At 39.6% G+C, this 25669-nt stretch overlaps 2 protein-coding genes across 4 annotated transcripts in view; one reads left to right on the forward strand and one right to left on the reverse strand.

Moving 5' to 3' along the window:
* Window positions 1–5270, forward strand: part of adcyap1r1b (ADCYAP receptor type Ib) — a 37081-nt gene extending 31811 nt beyond the window's left edge. For 2 of the 3 annotated variants that reach the window (XM_087830335.1, XM_087830334.1), the window contains one exon: window positions 142–5270. In XM_087830335.1, the coding sequence (XP_087686461.1) occupies window positions 142–534 (393 nt within the window). In that variant the 3' untranslated portion in view covers window positions 535–5270. The remainder of the gene's footprint in view (window positions 1–141) is intronic. The other variant, XM_087830336.1, reaches the window with a different exon arrangement.
* A 2704-nt stretch (window positions 5271–7974) lies between these two features.
* The window catches only part of ghrhrb (growth hormone releasing hormone receptor b), a 75372-nt gene continuing 57677 nt past the window's right edge, over window positions 7975–25669 (reverse strand). Inside the window, exons 7-13 of the mRNA XM_087830715.1 lie at window positions 21250–21403; window positions 21057–21117; window positions 19476–19545; window positions 13048–13139; window positions 12804–12933; window positions 12660–12701; window positions 7975–11443 (exon numbers count right to left, since the gene is read on the reverse strand). Of these exons, the coding sequence (XP_087686841.1) occupies window positions 11237–11443; window positions 12660–12701; window positions 12804–12933; window positions 13048–13139; window positions 19476–19545; window positions 21057–21117; window positions 21250–21403 (756 nt within the window). The 3' untranslated portion in view covers window positions 7975–11236. The remainder of the gene's footprint in view (window positions 11444–12659; window positions 12702–12803; window positions 12934–13047; window positions 13140–19475; window positions 19546–21056; window positions 21118–21249; window positions 21404–25669) is intronic.

Here is a 25669-nt window from a genome sequence, read left to right on the forward strand (position 1 = left end):
ACTGTGTGTAGATGTAAAACCATGAGACTGCATTTTCTGGTACAAGAAAATGACTGTTTACAGTCCACTCAGAAATGTATAGCATGAAGGCACTGAGCTTGTCTCTTTCCAGCGAGGTCCATTAATAATGACCTTGTGAAGTATATCCCTCAAGGTGCAATCGGAGATCAAGAGGAAATGGCGCAGCTGGACGGTGAACAGGTACTTTGCTGTGGACCTGAAGCACCGGCATCCTTCGTTGGCGAGCAGTGGGGTGAACGGGGGGACGCAGCTGTCCATCCTCAGCAAGAGCAGCTCGCAGATCCGAATGTCCAGCCTGCAGGCCGAGACTCCAGCCACCTGAGCAGCGCTCTCGGGGACGCCAAGTCTGATGACGACACTGCCGCCTCCGGACCTGATGCCACCAAACCTACAATCCTCCCAATGACCAGCCTCACCAACCCGTTCCTCAACCCCTACCCCAACCCCTACCCCGATGAAATCATGATGGAAACCCAACTCACCTCCAGCGACCCAGAACAGCCACTTGTCTGAGTCCGCATCCAATGAAATATGACCAAACCTGACAGGTGAATTGAATGACACATTCAGGTGCAGCCTGTAGGTTCACTCTCCCGTTCTGGAACCCCACTAAAAAGGCATGTGTGCCGGCTCTCTCTGTATATATTGTATTGGTGTTCAGAATTGTCTGGTGTTGCAGTATTTGCTGTGCAACACAGAGGGACCAAATAGCTCTACAATACAGTATGTATCCCATCACACTGATCATTCCAGTCTGTCTGAGGACACTTTGGTCTTCAGGTTTCACACTTTTCTCAAGACACATTTTAGATGACTTTACACTTAATTCCTTAATTAATCTCCTAGCTCCTGTGCCATGAAAAGTGATTTAACTGAAGAAAGTAAACACTGGTGACTCTGATGTAAATATTTTACCAGGACACGCCGCTGGATTTAAACATGAAGATTAGTTTCCTATTAGCTTGTACAAACTGTTGTCCTCTGTGTCCGACGCTTATCTCAACTGGGACTTTGGATTTTTTTAACAAAACGATTGTGTTACACACTGTGGAGATGTGTGAAAGATGAGGTTGAAAAAAATAATAAAATAAATAAATATTAATAATAATTTGTGTCACATGGAAGTGAAGCCTGCCCCAATCTGAGCATGTAAATTAAGGATAAGTGCTGCTGCTACTCCAGTTTATTCTGGTGTGGGTCCCTAACCCTAAACACCAGGAGTAATCTTTTAAAATAAGCTGTATATTTAATACCCTGAACATGACGGAAAGTTTCTCTTTTTCAGCCTCTTTATCAGTGTTAATGACTGAAGCAGGGACTCTAAAGCAAACCTGGCCAGTTTCATTGGCGTCATACTCGCATTCAAAACAATCCCTCTTTGTCTCCTCTGTTTCGGTGCATATAAAACACTGAAAATGCCATCCTCTTTTTTTCTATCAATGACTGCAGCACCCGCGATGCACAAACAGTGACTGTGTGTAAGCTTAGTATTATCATTCGTAGCCTCAGCTGTGACAGATTTAAAACAATATAAAGGTAGTTGAATACAACTTCTGTCACAGAAAATTTTCACCAAGCAGTATTTACTAGATTATTATATGGACATATTTCTGTGTAATATGCCATTAAAGTTAAAAATATGTATCATGTTGATCTTCAGATGTGTCCACAGTGCTAAGGTTTGCAAATGCGACCACAAACAGGCCTTTTTTTAATCTCTAGAAAGTCTAAGAAGAGGACACTGATGTAGTCAGCAGGTCTGTAGTTTTAACAGCCGATAGTACAGAAAATGTCAATGAAAATGAGCACACGACTGAAATGTCATGAGTTCAGTTGCTTGCATGAAACTGCATTTATTGTCCACGTGGGTTTTTGTGAGAATTCAGTGTTTTTTGAATGTTTTTTTTTTTTCTTAGGGTTTTTAGTGTTTATCAGGCTGCTGTGGAGCTAATGTACTACATGTATCTCCTCCACAGCCTATTGCACGAGGAGACTGTATAAAACTATACTGGTCTAAGTGGAGATATAGACCATGAGAAACATCACAGCACTTCTTTCTTGGGCTAAAACCTTTGTATTTTTCTCCTTACAGAGGACCATTTGAAAAATCTGTTTGAATTATTTTGATTAATGAGGTTTTCTCCTCGCTTGGAACAGCTCTTTGTTACTGATGCTGTATGTGCTCATTCTGCTTAAAGACAAGTATGCTGAGATGGATGTTACTTATACCAAGATGGTAATTTTCTCATTCCAAAGACAAATGAATCGGCTCTTCACTGAGTATTTGCACGGCCGTATCTGTTTGCGATGCTCAAGTTTGCATTGCAACTGATGTCACTGCAGATTTTTCCTTTTGGTCTGACTCAGCTATCCTCTAAAACCCCATGTTTGACTCTACTTTGTGTCTCCTAAAGTGCCTTTAAGCACAAAATAAGTATTTTGACTTCTGTTGATGAGTTCAAATAAAAGGAGATTTGTCTTTTCTTTTCGAAAAACTAAACTGCAAAGTAAAGGGTTTTACAAAGTGCTTTTACAATGCTTCACACTAATTTTAACCCCGGAGGCCTTCAAAGTCCTTAAAGCATGTTTAAGGAGACACAGAGAACATGACCAGTTAGTGTTGTCAGTAAAGCAGTGCTACAGTATAATGGCTTCTAAATATAGCGGCCATTGTACAGTGCGGCACAACATCACGTCTACACACTAATAAATGTTTAATTGAGTGGGCCGTTTTGGGGTTGTTGGTTTTTTTTCTGTTTTTTGGGTTTTTTTTTTTGCTTAATGGCAGAAATATGAGAAAAAGTTCTCATGAGCCAGTAAAGAAAGGGGTTAATGATTCTTCTTTTTGATTTGTTGTTGGGGGATTTGCAAAAAATAAGACAGTTTTCTTCATTACAGGAGATAAACTCTATCTATTAAATATGAAAGACAGACAGGACCTTTAAAACCCAAAAACTGATTAAATTCTTTGATTAGCATAATGCATTTTTGCTAAGTATGTCACACATTATTTATAACCGATAACAAAAGAAAACCACATCTCCTCAGTTCAGCATGTTATCATAGTTTGAGCTGTTTTCCATATCGGCTGTTTGAAGTTACACCATAAATATCGTTTTGGTGATTTACAGGTAAGAAGATGCCTTATATTAAACCCCAAAAGTTAAAAATAATAATAACTTGGACTTGGACTAAAATCACTTAAACAGATATTTTAAAGTAAAGATAACATTGTCCTAAACAAATGTGTGTTTAGGTTAAACGCTTTGGCTCATTTGAAAGTATGACTAAAAAAAGTAGACATCTAGGTTAAATATTCATGGGCTGAAAATCAATTCTTAAAAATAGGAATATTTCTCTATCATAGGTTTGAAGAAAAACGGGTATACAATCCCACAATAGCTAAATGTGATTAGTCAGTCAAGTTAATAAATTATTTCCCTTGCCACAGTAGTGTATTAAGCTGGCTGTCTTTTATTTATAAAAATATTTAGACTTTTGGGTTATTTTGGTAAAAATAAACAATACAAATATATATAATTAATCATGCAAAATTAATAAATAATTAAAAATATCCACTTAACATCCAACAGTTTACCTGTGATCGATCTAGGGTTAAAAGGCAGTGTCACATTTAGTGGATATCCAACTTATTTTCTAGAATTTTTACCCAATTGCGATACCCAAACATTCTATTCTGATATTACAGCTTTTAACATTAAAAGCTGTAATATCAGAATAGCTGCATAAAGCTTAATTTGAAAGGTAAAATATTCTAGTGTCTGTTCGTGTGCTTGGACATCATGTGGCTACAAACCTAAATAACCCTAGATGATTCATGTGTAGTCTTGTTAATGTTAAGAGGTTACAACTACAGGCAGTGGTTCTCTTAATAAACATAGAAATTCTCTATTTTGTGTATTGATTTCTAACATGATATTAAAATGTAGCCAATAAATTCACATAGATACTATTTGTAACTGTAACAGTGTCATTTCCCCCCCTAAACTTAAGGCGTCTTTGGACCTGCAAATATTCACATTTTCTGGGAGTTCAGACGAGTCAAAAGCAAAGAGAGAAAAGAAGGGCTGACCAGAAACTGTGTTGTCCTGCTAATCTGCTATGTATGCATTTAGTCTGAGCTAAAACAATACCAGTGCAGATGCAACAGCAGCCATAGGGGGTTCATACAGGGAAAGGGCTGGTCAATCACCACATCTGCTCTGGTTCACTTGGGGTCTTCAGTTGAGCTCATCACAAACATTTTGACAATCTCACCATTCCAGTTTTAAACCATATATTTATGATTTCCTTTAATGTTAAAATTAAAGTTAGAGCCTTATATTGCCAGTACTATGTTGATGTCAAACAAAGATGTTGCTGTTACTATAGGAACCTGTTGTTTTTGACAATGAAGTAGTTAGTTAAAGTGTTTGAAAGGTGTGTAATCAACCTTTGTGACTAAATAAACTGCAGTGTAAATGTGCAAGACAGAAACAAGCTGCTGTTGTACCTTGCAAAAAGTTTTTGTGGTTCAAAGTAAATAGCTGTCATTTAAAAACTGCGCTGTGATTGTTTTCATATTTTTATTTTTAGTAAATGGTGATTGTGTTTGCTAAAAGTATAAAGCCTCCTGTAATGCCTCTGTACTCTAATCGGCTGATGCATGCGCTTTAAAACGTTTTGATCTCATTTGACCAGCAGACGTATTCACAGGGGAGGGTCGTGCTTCCATGCCATTAAGGGAATCTGAGCTGTGTCCTTGTTTTAAATCCCTCCGACGAGTGGGTGAAGCAATTAATAAGCTAGAACACAGATATTGGGTTTCAACTGTGAATGCTTTATCAGATTGGAGTTTAAGTCCCATCATGACCCATTAAATACTTTTCCTTTGAATGTTAATGTTCACAAACATGAGGAAAGGTACAGTGCCATAAAAACTGCTGGGTTGTTTTTTTGTTTTTTTGCATAGCATGACAAGAAAGTTGATTTCTAATGAATTTCTTTTTTTTGACATATGCTGTCTCTTCAATTGTTTTGTTGTACTGATTGCTATGGGGCTCATCATAGATTCAGATTGCTGAATGTAAAATTAACTTCAAGATCTCTGCTATGAGTCTGCTCCTGTCTGCTCATGAGCTCCTTTTTATTTGACTTTTTACTCTCTTTTTTGGGGGGTGTGCACATTAGAAGGGTTTTTGTACATCATGTAAATATCAACAATAAATGTTTTTAACTTGTTGGTTCAATGGTGTTTGTTAATGCTGTCTTGTATTTCAAATATGTAAATCTTTGAAATACTATTATTATTTTTTAAAAGACTGCTGTTCATATAACAACTGAGCACTCTAGGATTTAATCAGGGCAAAATCCAGAGGGGTCAGTGGGTGGCACCAGCCCTCTTCTATGGAGGTTTTTATACATTACCCAACATTTCCTGTAGGATTAGTATTTAGGGCCAAAGACACCACCAAAATGATACTTAATAATATTTCAGGGAGGTCCACTATCATCAAAAGAATAATATTTCTTTCTGCACATTTACAACATGTTTATATTTAGTAGTATGACTCTGTTTGTTACACGACATTAAGCAGCAAGCAAGTATACGATTTACCACAATAGTCTCCTGAGATGAGTATTGTGGTTAATAGGTGCTATTTAAAAAACAAAAACAACTGAAATGAAGTACAGTTGAAATAATTTGCCCTTCATTATCAGTTGGACGTGTAAACGAATATCAGCTGAGCCATCAGCTGATGTGAGCTGGCACTCAGTCCAGCTGATCTGCTGGGCCTGCGGCAGAGCTTCACTTTGTGAACTAATGCTATGCTTGATTAAAAGCCAGCCTCCCTAAAGAAGCAAAGACCAAAGCAGAAACTTGCACACATGTAGTAAACTGGAACCTGCAAGAGAAACATTCACATCACACTTATAAGTAAAATGGGGGGGGGGGGGGGGGGGCATTGTCTAATTCCTACAATGTAAATGAAAACAATCTAAATTGCAAGGTCCACACAACATACACAGCTTTTTTTCCTTCATTAGAATATAAGTTAACTTCCTAATCATACAATTTTCAACAGAGCAACACATTTATCACATAGCTCAGCAAAAGCCAAAAGCATGTGGTACAGTATCACAGTCTTACTGGGTTACACAGAGTTTGGATGCAAACCTACAGTCCAGCTGAACTGCTGGGAAACATCGAGCTATACCGCATGAGAAAAGGCACTATCCTGGTAAGTAGCTGATTAAGGTTATATGTCTTTCATGGACAACACTTGAAATGTATACACATGTACATATCTGTGTATGCAGTATGCACTCTACATACAGTGGGGCAAAAAAGTATTTAGTCAGCCACCGATTGTGCAAGTTCCCCCACTTAAAATGATGACAGAGGTCAGTAATTTGCACCAGAGGTACACTTCAACTGTGAGAGACAGAATGTGAAAAAAAAATCCATGAATTCACATGGTAGGATTTGTAAAGAATTTATTCGTAAATCAGGGTGGAAAATAAGTATTTGGTCACCTCAAACAAGGAAAATCCGTGGCTCTCACAGACCTGTAACGTCTTCTGTAAGAAGCTTTTCTGTCCCCCACTCGTTACCTGTATGAATGGCACCTGTTTGACCTCATCATCTGTATAAAAGACACCTGTCCACAGCCTCAACCAGTCAGACTCCAAACTCCGCCATGGCCAAGACCAAAGAGCTTTCGAAGGACACCAGGAAAAGAATTGTAGACCTGCACCAGACTGGGAAGAGTGAATCTACAATAGGCAAGCAGCTTGGTGTGAAAAAATCAACTGTGGGAGCAATCATCAGAAAATGGAAGACATACAAGACCACTGATAATCTCCCTCGATCTGGGGCTCCACGCAAGATCTCATCCCGTGGGGTCAAAATGATCATGAGAACGGTGAGCAAAGATCCCAGAACCACACGGGGGGACCTGGTGAATGACCTGCAGAGAGCTGGGACCAAAGTAACAAAGGTCACCATCAGTAACACACTACAACGGCAGGGAATCAAATCCCGCAGTGCCAGACGTGTTCCGCTGCTGAAGCCAGTGCATGTCCAGGCCCGTCTGAAGTTTGCCAGAGAGCACATGGATGATACAGCAGAGGATTGGGAGAATGTCATGTGGTCAGATGAAACCAAAGTAGAACTTTTTGGTATAAACTCAACTCGTCGTGTTTGGAGGAAGAAGAATACTGAGTTGCATCCCAAGAACACCATACCTACTGTGAAGCATGGGGGTGGAAACATCATGCTATGGGGCTGTTTTTCTGCCAAGGGGACAGGACGACTGATCCGTGTTAAGGACAGAATGAATGGGGCCAAGTATCGTGAGATTTTGAGCCAAAACCTCCTTCCATCAGTGAGAACTTTGAAGATGAAACGAGGCTGGGTCTTCCAACATGACAATGATCCAAAACACACCGCCCGGGCAACAAATGAGTGGCTCCGTAAGAAGCATTTGAAAGTCCTGGAGTGGCCTAGCCAGTCTCCAGACCTCAACCCCATAGAAAATCTGTGGCGGGAGTTGAAAGTCCGTGTTGCTCGGCGACAGCCCCAAAACATCACTGCTCTTGAGAAGGTCTGCATGGAGGAATGGGCCAAAATACCAGCTACTGTGTGTGCAAACCTGGTAAAGACCTATAGTAAACGTTTGACCTCTGTTATTGCCAACAAAGGTTATGTTACAAAGTATTGAGTTGTATTTTTGTTATTGACCAAATACTTATTTTCCACCCTGATTTACGAATAAATTCTTTACAAATCCTACCATGTAAATTCATGGATTTTTTTTTCACATTCTGTCTCTCACAGTTGAAGTGTACCTCTGGTGCAAATTACTGACCTCTGTCATCATTTTAAGTGGGGGAACTTGCACAATCGGTGGCTGACTAAATACTTTTTTGCCCCACTGTACATGCGTAATTCCTATTGTGTCAAAAGACAGAGTGATACCACATCAGTACTCAGTTATCATGGTAAAAGCAGCCTATCAATCACAATTCTTTAATAGAGGAAAGAGGTTCTGGATCAGTGTTGGCATTAGCATTAGCTTAGTAATTAGTAACTAGACTTATCTGAACCTATGCTAATAAATAGGAACATGTACACAAACACTTCTTTTTCATTTTCAACATTTTGTAATAATACAGTATATAAGAATAAAAGTACGTTACATGTATGTACAGTATGATACAAAAAATGCTGAATGTACACTGTATGTATTATTGTAGGGTCTACCTTACAATATAAAGCGCCTTGAGGCGTCGGTTGTGCTTTGGTGCTGTATAAACAAAACTGAATTGAACTGAATTAAACATCAACTTGGGAATTTTAAATTTTAAACATTTTAACTATCTTTTATTTACTATGGTAAGAAGGTCATTTAATGTGGTGGTTGTACAAATCTATAAGTCAAACTGCAAGATCATAAAATATATGTAAACTCTATTTGAAGTCTATTTACATTCACACAGAGACATTAAAACAATAATTTCACAATAAATAGATTTTACAGTGTAGTGCTCCAGATGTGCACAAGTGCACTGTGCAATGTGTAATGTGTATCGGCCTGTCTCTCTGAAATTTGATTACAATACAATACCCAACGTTCAACATGCCATTAATCACTGTTCACTAGAGCTCTTAAATGCCACAGTGAACATGTATGTGGGACCTTTTAGACTTTGTCTTTTACATCCCATTTAATCACAGACATAATTTAAGTTGAAGGTACCAAAAAAAAAACCCAAAAAACAATATCATCTGATTGAGGATCTATTTTATATTCAAAAAATTTTTTTTGGAATAATTTTGAGACTGAGAAATTGTACCCCTACAAAACCTGCTTACATGAATTTTTAGGGAACACATGTTTAGGTCCTCTTCTTATCTGTGGGCAAGGAACTCTTTATTTGTATTTAGTACATGAAAAACTAGCCTCAGGTCTATAGAGGTGTCAAACATGTCTGCAACTAGAGTAGTGTCTTTTGTGAACATTTCCCCAGAGTTTTCATTTTTACAAGCAGCACCGCATGTCATGTGTAACAGCAAATATAACTGGCTATGCCTAAATTGGGAACGTGAAGCTGCTGAGGGAGCAAGTGTTTTTTACTGCCAAGAAAAAAGACTCTAACATTAGCCAGAGCTCTGTAATCAGCTACTATCAGTGTTAGCTTGCTAGTCTGGTCTAGTTTAAATCAAAATGAAAAAATCTGAACAGCTGCCTAATGTCTTCTGAGAAAGTGGCCAGTGTTTTAAGTCTTAATAAAATTTGAATTTATGTATCCTTGTACGATTGTGATGGGAACATTAGGGAACATTGGGGTTCGGTATAGTTGCATGCTGGCTTATTGTATTTAAACATAATAAATAAATTATCACTTTTTAAAATAATTTCAGGCTGTACTTCAATATAGAAATCCTTTGTGTCTCTTACTTTATCTGTCATCACCACAGACTGTATATAAGACATGTACACAGCCACCACAACAACACCCACTGGTTACTGAAGTCCTATTAAGCTTCGAGTTGAGCAATTTTACTGCCATCTTGATGTTTCACTGATGACTTAGGAGCGGCTCAGAAATGAAATCAAGGATACCAGTGACTGACAAGCCACTTCCAGAATAAGTCTTTTTTCTGACGCTGACAATGACTAACTCAAACTTGAACAAAATTAACTTCATATTTTAATCATTGTGAGATGAAACTACTGAGTCAGTGCATAAAGTGCCCCAAGAGGGAGCTAATTTATTCATTATTGTAAGGTCTACATTAAAATATATTAACCACCTTAGGTGATAAATAAAACTGAATTGAATTGAATTGAATTAAGCGTCATTCTCTCAAGACTTTTTGCAACCAGAGGAGTTGCCCCTACTGGCCATGAAAAAAACCAAATGTAAGGCACTTTTGCACTGGCATCACTTTTAAACCCCAAAGCTATGTCCAGCATTTATATATAGTTTATAACTATCTAGTCAAATTAACATGTGTTATTGTTTACTTCAGCAGCGATTTAAAAACTATTGTATCTACAGGGCTTTGGTAAAGTCTGGAGACTGAGAAAGAAAACTCATTTATGAGCTGTGCTCACCTTAGAATTAGCAAACAGAAGAATATTTAGTAAAAAGTACATGGTCGTTTCATCCTTACCCTGTTTTCATCTTCTTTTCTGTCTCTCACTAACCTGTTTTAAAAACGACGTATGCTCTGTATATCTGTTTTATTTTAGACATATTCTGCTTTTCCTTTTTTTCATATACTAAACTATTACAGTGTTGATTGGTCATAACGAGGTCACTGGCTGCAGAAGTAATCTACAACATAAGTGAGAGGAGATCTCCCAAATATGATCATCTGCTGTTAGGGGAGAGCCAATCAGATAAAAGGAGGAAGGAGCTTGTTTCAACAGTTGATGGACAGCACTAAAGCCCAGTATAAAACAATAAGGATTATTTTGAACTGTCATGCAAAGCTATTCTAGTATTCTCCAAATATAAAATTATGGAGCTAGAAATGGGCATAACAGGTTCAGTTCAATTCATGTTTTCTAATCAATAAATAGATTTATCAATACTGGACAACCACTAACAACTAAGCAAAAATGAGTGATACAATTTTCAGAATTTTAGAAAGGTTTAAAATTGATTCACCTGTAATTATACATTTAAAACTGTCTGTCTTGTGCCTGCTTGAGACAACAATGAATACATATGCATTTGTTTGTTTTTGCCCATTTCCTTTTAAGAGCAGGTTGGAAGAAAATAATGAGAATGAAAGCTAAATACTAAAACATTCACCCACAAAACTGAGCAGTTCAATACATGGTTTTGTGATAAACAAGGCAAGAAAAAAATTTGGTGGTTGTGAGTAAGATGTGGAGGAGGGGCCCCGGAGCATAAAAAGAAAATCTGAAAAAAACAAAAAACAAATGACCTCTTGTTCTGCCAACATGATATCTAGTGTCATCATGGAGAAAAGTTTAATGTGAAAAGATGTATAAGATGTTATGAATTAATGAGCTGAACTCAAATTAGACTTAGTGTACGGTAAGCCTACAAGTCCCACACTTCTAAAAAAATTAGGAGGTACCTTAAACGTTCAACAATCAGGCTCTGTGGTTTAGTCTCTGCTAACCAGGCAGGTGTATAAAAGGACACAACTACTGGTGCTGTCGGCTGTTTTTCACACAGCCGAGACGTTGCTGTGTGTGACGGTATTGGTGAGGGCGTGTGTCTCAGGGCCTGGCTTATCTTTTGGGCTAGATTTGTCCAGGACAGATATCTGAGTGATTGTGCTGCTTTCAGTGAACAGGGTGCGCCGTCGTTTACTGTAGCTCAGGTAACTCTGAGTCTGCCACTTCCAAAACCTCTTCTTGAGCTCAGCCTGCACCTGAAATCAAGATGGAAAACATACATTCCAGATAACTGTTTTTAGAAGCAGGAAATACACAATGTACCTGCATGAAGCTTTCCAAGTGTTTTTTTCTCTACCATCTAAAAGAGAAATAAACTAGCCAATTTTAGCCTTTCCAGTATGCACATTTTTGTTAAATATGCCTCATCTAGTAAAAGATAGTAAAACAAAAAGTAATTGTTTCAAAACACTACAAGTCTTTCTTGTTGCTACTCAGGAGGTGCTTTAATCTGATTAGTGCTTTTCTAAGGACGATGATTAAATGGCATCTCTAAATAGTCCTCATTGTTCAGGTACCTATAGATTGTGAGGTTCCTGACATCTTATTATTTTATTCAATTCCCTTCAGTTTTATTTCTACAACACAACAGTTACAGTAATTGTAATATAGTGACATTTTATGTAATACAGCAGAGAATCCCTTGAGTGGCACTTGGAAAGGAAGAAATTAAGCTTGTACATTCAATAAGGAACATCTGTAATCAGTCTTCCTCCTGCTTTCGCCGATGTAAGGCTGCTTTTCTGTTCTTTACATCCCTACTGCTTTTCCACACTGTCAAACTCAGTACTGTTATCATTACTCTACTCCAATCATCTTCTTGCCTGCCTTCTTTGGACCAATCGGCCTCCACGTTGCATAGTTCAAAGGATCAACCTTAATTTTCACCACCACCAGTGTCTAGATTCCCAGGGGTCCTGTCCTAAATCCTGTCACTGCCATGATGGGCCATCGGAGTCTGTTGGCCAAATACATTCATCTCTTTATCTCAATATATCATGTTCAAAGTGATCTTTGTTTATTGAACTCTGGCAGAACTAGGTTTGGGGGGTGGTAGTTATGGACTGCGACAGGCTGTCGGCGGGAAGGGCAAAAAGAAGCAAAAAATGGAGCACATAGAGAGATTGTGCTGGTAATTCCACTAAAAGCTAGATTCCTTCAGGATTGACTTGATATTGATTCCACCAACCCTACTTCAGCATACTGAATCTTTAATGAAACTTTCCACATTTAATTAAGGTTGCCGTACTGCAGCACTGTTTTGTTTATTTTATCTTTGATTTGCATCATCTGTGCAGTTTTATGAACCTTTTAAATGAAAGAAAAATCTACAGTCAGACTATATATGACTATGACTATGAAATAGTCGAGGCATTACATCTCCTAATGTTGTTTAGTATTTACTTTACTTACCTCACCATTCAAGAAGCAGTAGAGCAGTGCCACCACAAAACCCTTGAGAGTAGAGAAATAGTATTCAAAAGTATTACATATGCTTTCATGACACATATTTATTATTTTTTACCTTTATATGTTGATGTGTATTTTCGGTTCTACCTGGAAGGAGCCCACACCGAGCTCTATGAAGATGCGTGCCTCTGTCCCTGTGTTTTCTGGCAGGAAGGCAAACACCATGTAATGCATCCCGAACAGTGGGATGAGCAGCAGCGTGGACTTCGCCAGCCTCCTGCACACACACATGCAAAACACAGACACATTCTACACATGCAGATTCACTATCCCTTGTGACTTTATATTTGTTGTTTATGCTTTCACACGCAGCAGCATTTATCTGTCTCACTTGAAGTGACTGGTATCATTGCCACCAACACCAGGAGACCTAAGCTTCTGGACCAGAATACGGATTACGTTGATGAAGATCATGAAGTTCACCTACATGAAACAAGTGGGAAGCACCAAGTTAGTAATCTGTCAGAATATTGTTAACATTTAACTAGAGATGGAACATTTGGCTCTTAGGCTGAAGCTTGTTTCACTCTGTTGAAGCAGACTGGTCCAAAACACTGTGTTGAGGCTTGAATCAAACCTCTGTGACCATATGACAGATGATGCTTGAGGCTTCATACGTTATTCATGAGAGGATGTTTGACAGGTTTGATAAGTAATAAATAAGTAATTTACAACAGTTAAATGCAGGAAATCACGTTTTTTGCACTACCCATTCAGGCCTGCAGTAGCCTAATTATTAATCTTTTATCTAATTACAATTATCTAATTATCTAATATATATATATATATATTTTAAAAATTGTCTTTATGTCAAAATGTCTCTGAACAGTAAGTTTTGCTAGGCAAGCCAGCATGCTGGAAAAGTGGTGTTGCATTAATTCCTATGGGATCAAAATGACTCCATCGTGGTTCCAGTGTTAAACATTTTATTAGCAACTTGACATTTCAAAATGTTGTAGCACTTTCATGTGTGGTCAATAATTCTGTCTGCTGAACGACACAGGAAATCATTCCTGGCCGTGGCCGTCTCCCTGCAGAACTCCTCCATCGAATACAGTGTAATCACAGCAATAGTTACACCCTTTTTGCATATGCTCTTTTCTACTCTGTAATATTCTTGTCAATATTCTTGATATGTATTTATAACCACCCCTGTTAATCCTTGATATTTATAATTGAGTGATTTTTAGAAATTGGTGCTATTTCTTACATTTGCAAAATCTGTAACATATTGTATTGTTTAAATAGTTTAGTCTGTTACTGTTACTGTCTTGGAGCAACTGTAACCCACACAATTTCCCTAGGGATTAATAAAGTATTCTGATTCTTAAGATTTAATTTATCTCTCTTTTTTTGGAACTGGAATAACTGAATTGTGTGAATCATTTGGAAATTCGTAGCTGTAATAATTGCACATGAGCACTAGATGTAGACAGATACTAGTTGTATCTGTCTTTGAGGCTTTGAAGCTTTGCCTGTTTTTCAGTACAATCAGGAAGAAGCCTCAAAGGTTCACAGCGCTTCATCCACCCGTCTCTACATGGATGTATTATTCCTTAGTATTTTCTGTCTTAACTGTTTAGTTCAAGTTATTCTGTTTTACACTCATATAAATGCCCCTAGATTTAGTTCATTCATGTGTCAGGGTTTCCTAATTTAGCTATCATTCTGTCTTCCTGTTTTATTTTGGTAGCTGTACTTGTCTGTAGTGGTTTGCATTTACTGTTACTTTCCCTGCTGTCTGGTTGTTTTGATTGTCTGCACCTGTTTTTCCGAGCTGTGTCCCCTTTCCCTGATTGTCCTTCTGTGTATACATAGCGCTGTCTTCTCTTTGGTCCTTTCTGGTCCACAGCAAGATGGCAGCGTGCACAGACGCAGCGGCTCACTGCTCCTCACGTTCGGTGTTTTGTTTTTTACTTTTTCTACGTGTATCTGTGTGGATGTGTGTGTTTTTTATTATTATACATCGAGTAGAGTCCACCTACAGTCGTCAGGACCTTCTGAGTTCGGGATTACGCTGTGCAAGGAGCATTACATCGGACTACCATCACTTTCACGGCATTCCGGAGGACATAATAAGAGCTCCAGGGTCTCCGTGGTTGGTTCTTCCCAGCGGCAAGACAAAGAGGAAACGTAAACAAAGGAGGCAAAAGCGTGGCTGCAGGGCGGGCCCACTAGCTCGGCTAAAGAAACAGCCATTTAAGCCACCGCTTCCGAGTATTTTCCTCTCCAACGTCAGGTCCATAACCAACAAAATCGACGAACTGAGATTACAGATTGCAGTCAACAAGTGTGTACGGGACAGCAGCATAATATTACTCACAGAGACTTGGCTGCAGCCATCAATTCCGGACTCGGCTATTGAGCTAGCAGGCCGCACGGTCCACCGTCACGACAGGAACGGCCACTCCGGTAAGATCAAAGGAGGGGGTTTATGCATCTACACCAATGACAGCTGGTGCAAAAATACAAAGACTGTAGACAGCCATTGTTCCCCGGATTTGGAATATTTGACTGTGAAGTGCAGACCCGTCTACATACCTCGCGAGTTTACTGTTGTCATGGTAACGGCCGTGTAGTACCACCCGATGCTAATGCTAACTCGGCCATGGAGGAGCTGCACAAGACAATAAGCAACCAGCAGAACTCCCATCCAAACGCAGTGCACATTATAGCTGGGGACTTCAACCATGCTGATTTAAGGTCAGTATTCCCCAGATTTGAACAGCATATTACATGTGCAACGAGGGGGAAAAACACACTGGATAAAGCCTACAGCAACATCCAAAAAGGCTACAGAGCAACCCCTCTACCACATCTAGGTTTGTCAGACCACATGTCCATGCTGCTGATCCCTGCATACACTCCCATTAGGAGAAGAGCCCCCCCAGTCACAAAAACTGTGAAAACCTGGCCAGAAGGTGCATCACATCAGCTGCAGGACTGTTTTGAAAACACGGACTGGAGCGTGTTCGAACATCAGGACCTTGAAGAGCACACAACATCAGTGCTCTCATATATTAATTTCTGTGTCAACAGTGTCACTGTGGACAAACGTCTCCGGGTATATTCCAACCAGAAACCCTGGATGACTAAAGAGGTCCAGGTCCTGCTGAAGCAACGTGATGCCGCTTTTAGATCCGGTGATGGTATGCAGTACAGTGCAGCCAGATCTGAGTTGAAAAGAGGCATCAGAGAGGCCAAGGCAGCGTACAAGAGAAGGATCGAAGACCACTTCAGCACCAACAACTCACAACAGGTATGGCAGGGAGTTCAGCACTTAACCAACTACAAACCTTGCAATACCACGTTGACTGAGGGTAACGCGGAGCTTGCAGAGGAGCTGAACCACTTCTTCGCACGCTTTGAGGTGAAGGGACCAGAGGCAGCAGCAGCAAAAACATCGGACAGCAGCAGCAGCCCAAGCCTCATAGTGCAGGAATATGAGGTGAGGCGCACACTGAGGGCAGTGAACCCCAGGAAGACCGCCGGACCAGATGGGGTAACAGCAAAGGTCCTAAAAGAGTGTGCAGACCAGCTGGCTGGGGTCTTCACTAAGATCTTCAACTCTTCACTGTCCCAGTCCTGCATCCCGCCGTGCCTAAAGTCAGCCACAATTGTCCCACTGCCAAAGCGTACTAACATTAGCAGCCTCAACGACTACCGACCAGTTGCTCTAACACCTGTTATAATGAAGTGCTTCGAGAAACTGGACCGACGTCACATCATGTCCTGCCTGCCACCCACACTCGACCCGCTCCAGTTTGCATACAGAGATCAGATCAACTGAAGATGCCATTGCTACAACGCTCCATACCACCATCTCTCACCTGGAAGTGCAGGGCCGTTACGCCAGGCTGCTCTTTGTTGACTTTAGCTCTGCTTTCAACACAATACTCCCGGACAGACTAATAGTTAAACTGCTGGAAATCGGACTTCCTTCTACCACCTGCCGCTGGATCAGAGACTTCCTCTCAGACCGTGTACAGAGAGTTAGAGTGGGGCCTCATCTTTCCTCAGCCCTCAGCCTCAACACCGGCTCTCCACAAGGCTGTGTACTGAGTCCCCTACTGTACACTCTGTACACACATGACTGTGTTAGTTCCCACCCAGACAACACAGTCATCAAGTTTGCAGATGATACCACCGTGGTGGGGCTCATCTCTGGGGGAGATGAGACGGCGTACAGAGCTGAAGTTCAGAGGCTGTCAGATTGGTGTGTAGATAACAACCTGGACCTCAATACCACCAAGACAAAAGAACTGGTAGTTGACTTCAGAAGGAGGAAGTCCGAGCTGCAGCCTGTCAGCATCAACGGGGAGTGCGTGGAAAGGGTCTCCAGTTTCAAGTTTCTGGGTGTGCACATAGACACAGACCTCCAATGGAGCTCAAACACCTCTGCGGTCTTAAAGAAGGCCCAACAGCGTCTCCACTTTCTGAGAATCCTCAAAAAAATGGACCTGAAGAAGGAGCTGCTGACCGTCTTCTACCGCTGCTCCATTGAAAGTGTGCTGACATATTGCATCGGTGTGTGGTTCTCCAGCTGCACCACAGCACACAGAAAGGCACTCCAGAGGGTCATCAGTATGGCCCAAAAAATCATTGGACATCCTCTTCCCTCCCTGAAGGACCTGTACAGCACTCGCTGTCTCAAGAGGGCCCGCAGCATCCTACGGGATGGCACACACCCAGGCCACCGGGTGTTTAAGCTGCTGCCGTCCGGCAGGAGGTTCAGGCTGCTGAGGTCCCGGACAAATAGACTCAAGGACAGCTTTTACAACAGGGCAATAGCCCTGATCAATGCAAATAGCTGACCTGATTGGCTACCTCCCTGGACTTTTTTAGGGGGGAGGTAACAATGTTTAAAACAACAATAACAATAATAATATATATATTTATAACAAGGTGCAATAATAATTAATGTGCAATAATAACAGTGTGCAATACAAATACACTTATTCTTCTTTTTTTATTACTAAGTTATTATACTGTGTTGTGTTGTTTGTGTTGCGTTGTGATGTGTCATATCGTGTCGTGTTGTGTTATTTGTAGTGCCGACGTAGGACAGTTTTCCAATTTCATTGTACTATTGTACTATGTATGACTGTGCAATGACAATAAAGAGTTATCTTATCTTATCTTTCTGTCAGTGTCTGTTAATCTCTCCTGCATATTTCTTGCCAGTTCTGGATTTTGTTTATTCTCCCAGTGAATTTTTTGCTTCTCAGCTAAAGTAAAGGCTTGTTTGCCTTTCTTCATATGTCTGCATTTTAGTCCAAAACATTGCAATTTATGACAAAATATTGGCACTAAACATGGACCCAGAAGATCTCTGGGGAAATATGAGGATCTTTAGGATTTCCTCCCCAGTTTAAAAATCTATGGACAAGCCTCGCTCAGTGGGTTTGTCAGCTAGTAGGAATCATTTTCAGCTGTCCTGAAATGCTGCAGTCTCTAACAGTTTCAAGCATGTGTATCTCCATGACCCAGATGGAAAGTCAATTGTAGTCAATTAATCTCACCTGGCCTTATTCACCAGAGTTCAGTTCAGTCTCCTCCCTTACATACCCTCAACTGCTGCTCCAGACACCCAGCTCCACTGCAGACACCAAGCTGCCACTCACCAGTCTCAGCCTCAGCTGTTTCCCATCCACACAAGAGCAACCAAATAGTGGAACATTTCTGCTGAATATCCCAGATGCACCACCTTTGGACAGTGTAGAGCAGGGGTCCCCACTCCCAGTCCACGAGGACCGGTGTCCCTGCAGGTTTTAGATCTCACCCTGGGTCAACACACCTGAATCACATGATTAGTTCATTACCAGGCCTCTGGAGAACTTCAAGACATGTTGAGGAGGTCATTTAGCCATTTAAATCAGCTGTGATGGATCAAGGACACACCTAAAACCTGCAGGGACACCGGCCCTCGTGGACTGGAATTGGGAACCCCTGCTGTAGAGTCTTTCATTGAAAACTGTTGTTTGGTTTCTGGATCAAGATTTACCGTTTATCACTAATTATGATGGCCAAAATCCATTTTTGTGAGGAAGTTGACACATACTGAGTTTAAGGTCATTGGTAAAATTGCAAAATGCATGTATGAGTGGTTTGAATTTGACTTTCATGGAGCAATCTAAAAATAGCAATGCTGGAAACAGTAAAAGAGAGACCAAAAAAGCCACTGCACAAGCAGATGCCCTTAAAGAAGTCGAAATATAATCAAGTAAGATTTTAATGACTGCGCATGTGCAAGGAGAGGTTTGGAATCTAGTAGTGATTCCCTTCAGTCACACTCAGTGGCAAGTCAAGGGCAAATTATATGAGTAAGAACTGAGAATTTGTACCCCCACTGTAAACACACATATACACACACCAACATATGATGCAATAAACTGAAACAAGTACCACAGTGTAAAGGCACTTTATAACACTGCAGAGAGAAAAAGTTATAATATGAACATATAATGTAATAAATTCTAGAGTCAGGAGGGATATGAGAGCTGTAATAATAGTCTTAATGAAACAAACAGAACACAATAGCAGGAAAACCAGAGAGATTCTGATTTAGTCATTTCTGTTGACCTTCTGTGCATTGACCAGGTAGAATATGACTTAACTCTCCCTGACTTGTTATTGTCGCTCCTAGTGTGAAGACAAGATAAGTGTCTGCAATAGCAGCCACAGAGTCAAAATGCAGGACTGTGCCAAGATTGAGGACTCTGATAATCCAGCAATGGCTCCCACTTTTACTGTACTCACCAGTAGTGATGCCGTTATTGGAGCTTTTATGATCCACCAGATGAAGGCCACATCTGTGTCATCCCAGCACCTGAGACACACAACAGGCAGAAATGTGTGTTACCACTGGCTTACAAGGCTGTTTATAGTATCTTTGAACAATCAACAATATATATTAAGCTTAAAACCAATAGTAATAAGCTAATACATTTTTAGTACTGTGCAAATATCTTGAGCCACTCCACATTTCTTCATAGTTTGCTTCCAAGGAACCAGATTTTCTTATAATAATGTCATTTTTTAAGGTGGTATTGACTGCAGTCCTGACCATCTTCAAAAGATTTTTGTTTGTTTGTTAAGCCACTTCCTACTAACATGAATCATACAGGTATAAAAATACACATAATTTATGGGAGGAACTAGTGTTGTGTTTACATATAACAGACAACTTTGCAAAAATCAATGTTATATTACAAATGGAGAGACAGACACCCTATTTACTTTTTTACACTATCCGCAGTGTGTCTTTTGTCCTGTTTTAACCTCCTCAACCCAACCTATTGCTGCAGATGGCTCTCCCTCCCTGAGCCTGGTTTAGCAGAGATTCAATAATGTTAGGATGGAGTTTTTCCTTCCTACTGTGACAAAGTGTTTGCTTGTGTCATCTGATCGTTGGGTTTTCTCTGTATCGTTGTAGGGTTTTTACCTTGCAATATAAAGTACATTTAGTCAACTGGTGTTGTGACTTGGTGCTATATAAATAAAACTGAATTGAATTAAACCTTAGATAAGCTTCCCCTTTAGATAATTTGTTACTAGCCTGACACAGGATGTGAGAAAAGCATCAGCCCCTTCAGTTGAGCCATCTGCTGTTAACTGAAGATTCACCAGAAATGGTCTCAGTTGAATGTTGGCAGCCATTCTTAAGGAATAGAACCAGGAGAAAAGACTGAGGTATGCACAATGGCACAAGGACTGCACTGAAACTGGCAATATTAGTGTAGTGATGAATCATCATATTTCCATAAAGAGGAGGTCGGGGGAGTATCTACAGTCATTTGTAAAGCATGGTGGACGCTCTATTATAGGTGACAGAGAATGGATCAAAAAGCAGTCCATTTCTGAAGAAGAAATTTGGAGTGTTCTCAAAGAAGCCCGGAAAACTAATCATGAAGTCAAAAAAATTACAAGAACACTTGCCAAAGAGGTTTCAATGCTGAAGAAGTCATAGCAAATATCCACTTTCAAGTTCATTGGAATTGTACAAACTTGTTAGCTTTTCCTTGTATACTGTGTTTTCACTTGTATTCAAACATGTTCCAATAACTTTCTCCAACTATTTCCTGTTTTCATTGCAAAAAATAAAGAAATGAGTCATCCTCGAGAGTTTTGTACAGCACTGTGGGTGTGAATTACTGTACAAATGAATATATTATCAAAAAGCCTTTTTTGCCACAAAGACTAGATCACAAAATATGTTATTTTTGTTAAAATTTTATGTTTAGTCTAAAGTTATTTGAGCGAGTATGTGTTATTATCATTTTTGTTATTTAAATTTTCTCTAATTTGATATTGTCTTGATTTCCTGCAGCCGTTGCTCACCCCCTGTTGTCGTAGAAGTTTCGAGTTAGAATCCAAGCTGTTATGATTACCGTCGGGAGACCTGGGAGGCACAAACAGAGTGACCTGATCATTAGGAAAAGAACTAAAGTGGAACAAGAGGAAAAACAGGAAATCACATGAAAGGAAACAGGGACATATGATAGACAGGGATGATGACAAGTGAGGTACCCACCCCAGCCAATAAGTATGTACCACCAGAAGTATTTCTTCTGGAAGACAAATGTGAGAGTGAGCAGTGTCTGCAGGTACATGCCCTCCACCAGGAGCCAGAAGTAGTTAGCCAGGATACTGAACTGGAAGAAGGCCACGGCTGATTTACAGGATGTCTGTGGGACAAAAAAACAAAAAGATTCCTGAACATCAGATTCATCTGAAGGGCTCATTTATCTTCAGGGGCAGCAGCAATAAAAAACATCAATTTATGAGCCACAGTGATGTTCAGAATTATAAAAAACATAAGACTTTAGTGTTACAGGGAAACATCCATTTCCCTTCACACATGCTTGAAGTCATGGGTTTTGCATTGTATTTATTTATACTCATTATAATTAATGATCAGTCTCATGCTCCTCTTACTAACACTATGCCTTTTAATATTTCTGGAATGGTTCAAATATAGTTTATTATAATGGTAATCAAAGAAGACGGTCACATTTCACCTTAAACCTGCACCTCTTTAATAATCAGTAGGTGGCGGTTGCACAAAGAAGTCAAAATGTATAGAAGATAATGGCCTTTAGCTTGCTCAGTAAAGACTTTGCTGGTGGCTTTATGGTGTCAGTCACTAATTTTGAGTCCTACTAAATATAACATGTGCCATTAAAAGAGTGAGAGGACTCAAGTAGTAGACCGGTTTAACTTCCTTATTAACAAGCAGATGAATGAGCAACAGGGATTAGACCTCCTGATTGAGGAGGGGGAGCAATGCCAGAGTATTGTATAAATCTGCAGGTTGTTTACAAAGAAGAGGAGATAGCAATGGAGCTGCATTAGAGCTACCACTTGAATCAAAAAGAAGGATAAATCATCAACTGTCATTAATATATAAACAACAGGACTTTAGAAACAAGTGAGTGACATCATAGCGGGGACCCCCATCTGTAGCTGGGATTTGAGTTTCATTAACTAATCACAAAAGACTATTCACCTGAATCTGAATCCACCTGCAGCATCTACATTATGTATTGTCATGTTGCTCATTTTAAGATAGCATATCTGATTAAATTTGAATTTGAATGGTCACTAAAACACACTGCATGCATAAAATCTTTTGTCAAATCTAAAAGAACAGACTTAAAAAACATGCTGACTTTGACCTCGAAGTTCTACTTCTACCATCATTTTTGGTGTTGACGAATTCTCCCACAGATTTTAATTCCTTCATCGTGTCACTCTCTTGTAAATGCTCTTTTGCTATTCCAAAATGGAAACTGGCTTTTAATGGCTAATTGAAGTTTACAAATTATATTACCAATAAATTGCCTTTGTCTTAAGAGACATTTAATTAACTTTATTTTATACTTGAGTCTTAAGATGAGGACTTTGGGATATTTATTTTGCTTGTAAATAATATTCAAGCCTGTTATTGTTTAACTAAACATTATTGGATTTAGATTCCCTTAACACCAGCAAAACTGGTACACTGTCTATATCTCAGAATAATTTTGATATTCTTGTCTTTTTCTGTTGCTGTGCGCTAAATGTCAGAACTCTGAAACAGCTGGCAGCCAAAATGGTGTTTGGGGAGCATGGCATCTGGGATGAAACACGCAATGCATCACAGAGTTGTTGGCTTTTGAGTGTTGCAGAAATCACACCGATATGGAATTCCATAAAGGCTATGTGCTTATGTAATCCTTAAAATTTGTTAAATAATCCAGTTATGAAGCCTTGTGAATTATTTCTTTCTTTTCACTTCCACTGAGTGGTGAAAGCCATAGAGGGTTCTTAAAACAATGTGCCTGAAATAAGGCGTTCTCGTTGGGTATAGTGAGCCTTGACCTTCTGGTCAGTTGACAGCTGGTGGAGCAAGTTAGCTGTTAGACCAGCAGGAAGGGACTTATCTGAAAACACTGGAGCACTTTTACGCCATGTCTTGATAAATCGAACAGATATTTGAAGTTTACACATCTACATTCTTGCCTATAAACATCTTAAAAGTTTAATTTGTGCAACAGAAACAGTAATATTTCAAACATTACTTGTAGTTTTCGCTACTCTGCCATTGTCACCTTTCCGGTGTTGGACAAAATGTATTCTGGGTTACTTGGGTGAGTCCACTTTCTACTTCACACTATGACCATGTTATATGCATAAAGCATATTAAATTAGACTTGTTAGCAATCTGTTGCCTAATTCCCTGTACATTTTTGAAGAGTAACCCTCAGTTAGATTGTTCCCACCAGAAGGAATGCTAACTATTCAAGGTGTTTTAGCTCTAGTTTTGCTCTCCATTGCCTGTTTCTGTAATTTTCTTCTATGTTCTTCACTAGTTAGCTGCTAACCTTTTGTACATGATATTTGATACATCTGGACAGTTCGTAATTAATACATAATGTATTACTGATTGATAGATTTCACTGTGAATCCTGTTCTAGAACCATCTTCTTATCCATATTTGCCCACTGTATTTTTCTTTAAAACATATTTTTGTTGATGTCATGAGTAGGCTTTTTTTTCCTTCATATTACCTACTCATTGTGCCTCAAAGCCTTTCTACGAGTCATGCTGATGTTCTGGTGCTGGTCCCTCATACCGACGCAAGAGGCACACTTACCAGCACTCCAGACAGCCTCATCAGGAGAAAAACACAAAGGGAAACACTCATTTATGCTCTCACCGGCTCTTTGCTCAGCCATTCCCAGCATTTCAGTCTTTCTCCTTGCTGCTCTTATATTAAGTTATTAACGTCATCAGAGTCGATATCAAGAAAACCAAACACAGCTAACCAAACTCATTGCTACAGTTTAAAGAAACCTTGCAGCTGAAACATGGATATTTTATCTCCCTTTTTTCCTGCAACAGATTTACCTAGTAATTGTAAAAAGAATATGGCTGGTTAGAAACAATAATCTAACCTGTGCAGTTAGATTAAATTAAAAAACTATTAAACTGGATTATTAGCAGCATGCAAAGTAAGGAAATTTGCATTTGGTTTATTATCTTTATTGTTGCAATGGGTATAAATCTCATACCATTGGAAAGCCTGTTTATTTGGCTGACCTGTGACAAGTGCTGATTGAAGAATGCGATACCATCCCATTGCTTTAGTGTGTCCAGACTGTGGCCAGCATGAAGATGTGGTGCCAGGCTGATTCTGTATATTGTTCTTCCACATGCTACTGAGACCCCTGTTTGTTTAATACATTGTTAAATTGCCAACATGTCTTGTTTCTTCTGAGAAGGTTTGACATGCAAAGTCTGAAGAAATAATTGACCAAGTTTAGTTACTTTTTCCAAGATTACTTGACAGGTTCTGATTATAGCTTTAAAACATGGATACTTCTTGTGTTGCACATTTTGGAAGTCATTGTAATTGTGGTGCTGCCAAAATAAAGGCCTATTTTGAAAGGATCACTGCCTCCCCCCCCCCAACTATATTCTTAAGTAGAAATTGGAGCACTTGTCCAAGAAACCCAGAATTTTTTGAATTTCATGAAAATTGTTTTTTTTTTCTCAAGGCTAGTCCCTGGCCAGTCTGTATGCCGATGTGTCTTGGGTAAAACTGAACCCCAAATTACCCTTAGCGCATGCATGGGAGAATGGGTTTTTGAATGATATAAAGTGCTAACAGGCATACAGAAAAAAACACTGTATGAATGTGTGCTTGTGAATGGGTGAAAGTGGATGTGAATGTCTGGAACCAGTTAAGTTGTTAATCCAAAATGCTGCAGCAAGAGTACTGACAGGGACTAGAAAGAGAGAGCATATTTCCCCTGTTTTGGCTTCCCTTCATTGGCTGCCTGTTAAATCCAGAATTTAATTTAAAATCCTGCTCCTCACATACACGGTCTTAAATAATCAGGCCTCATCTTATCTTAATGACCTTGTAGTACCATATCACCCCATTAGAGCACTTTGCTCTCACACTGCAGGCTTACTTGTTGTTCCTAGAGTATTTAAAGGTAGAATGGGAGGGAGAGCCTTCAGTTTTCAGGCCCCTCTTCTGTGGAACCAGCTTCCAGTTTGGATTCAGGAGACAGACACTATCTCTACTTTTAAGATCAGGTTTAAAACTTTCCTTTTTGATTAAGCACATAGTTAGGGCTGGATCAGGTGACCCTGAATCCTCCCTTAGTTATGCTGCAATAGTTCTACGCTGCTGGGGGACTCCTGAGTATTTCTTCTTCAGTCACCTTTCTCACTCACTATGTGTTAATAGACCTCTCTGCTCTCTTCCACAGCATGTCTGTTATTCTGTCTTCCTTCACTGACGCCAACTGGTCGCAGCAGATGGCTGCCCCTCTTGCTCATAGGGGGTCATATGATTGTTGGGTTTCTCTCTATGCATTGTTGTAGGGTATACCTTATAATATAAAGCGCCTTGAGGTGACTGTTGTTGTAATTTGGTGCTATATATATAAAATTGAATT

Source organism: Neolamprologus brichardi, chromosome 17 (assembly GCF_056152115.1).
Source record: "Neolamprologus brichardi isolate AB-2024 chromosome 17, ASM5615211v1, whole genome shotgun sequence".
Lineage (NCBI taxonomy): Eukaryota > Metazoa > Chordata > Actinopteri > Cichliformes > Cichlidae > Neolamprologus > Neolamprologus brichardi.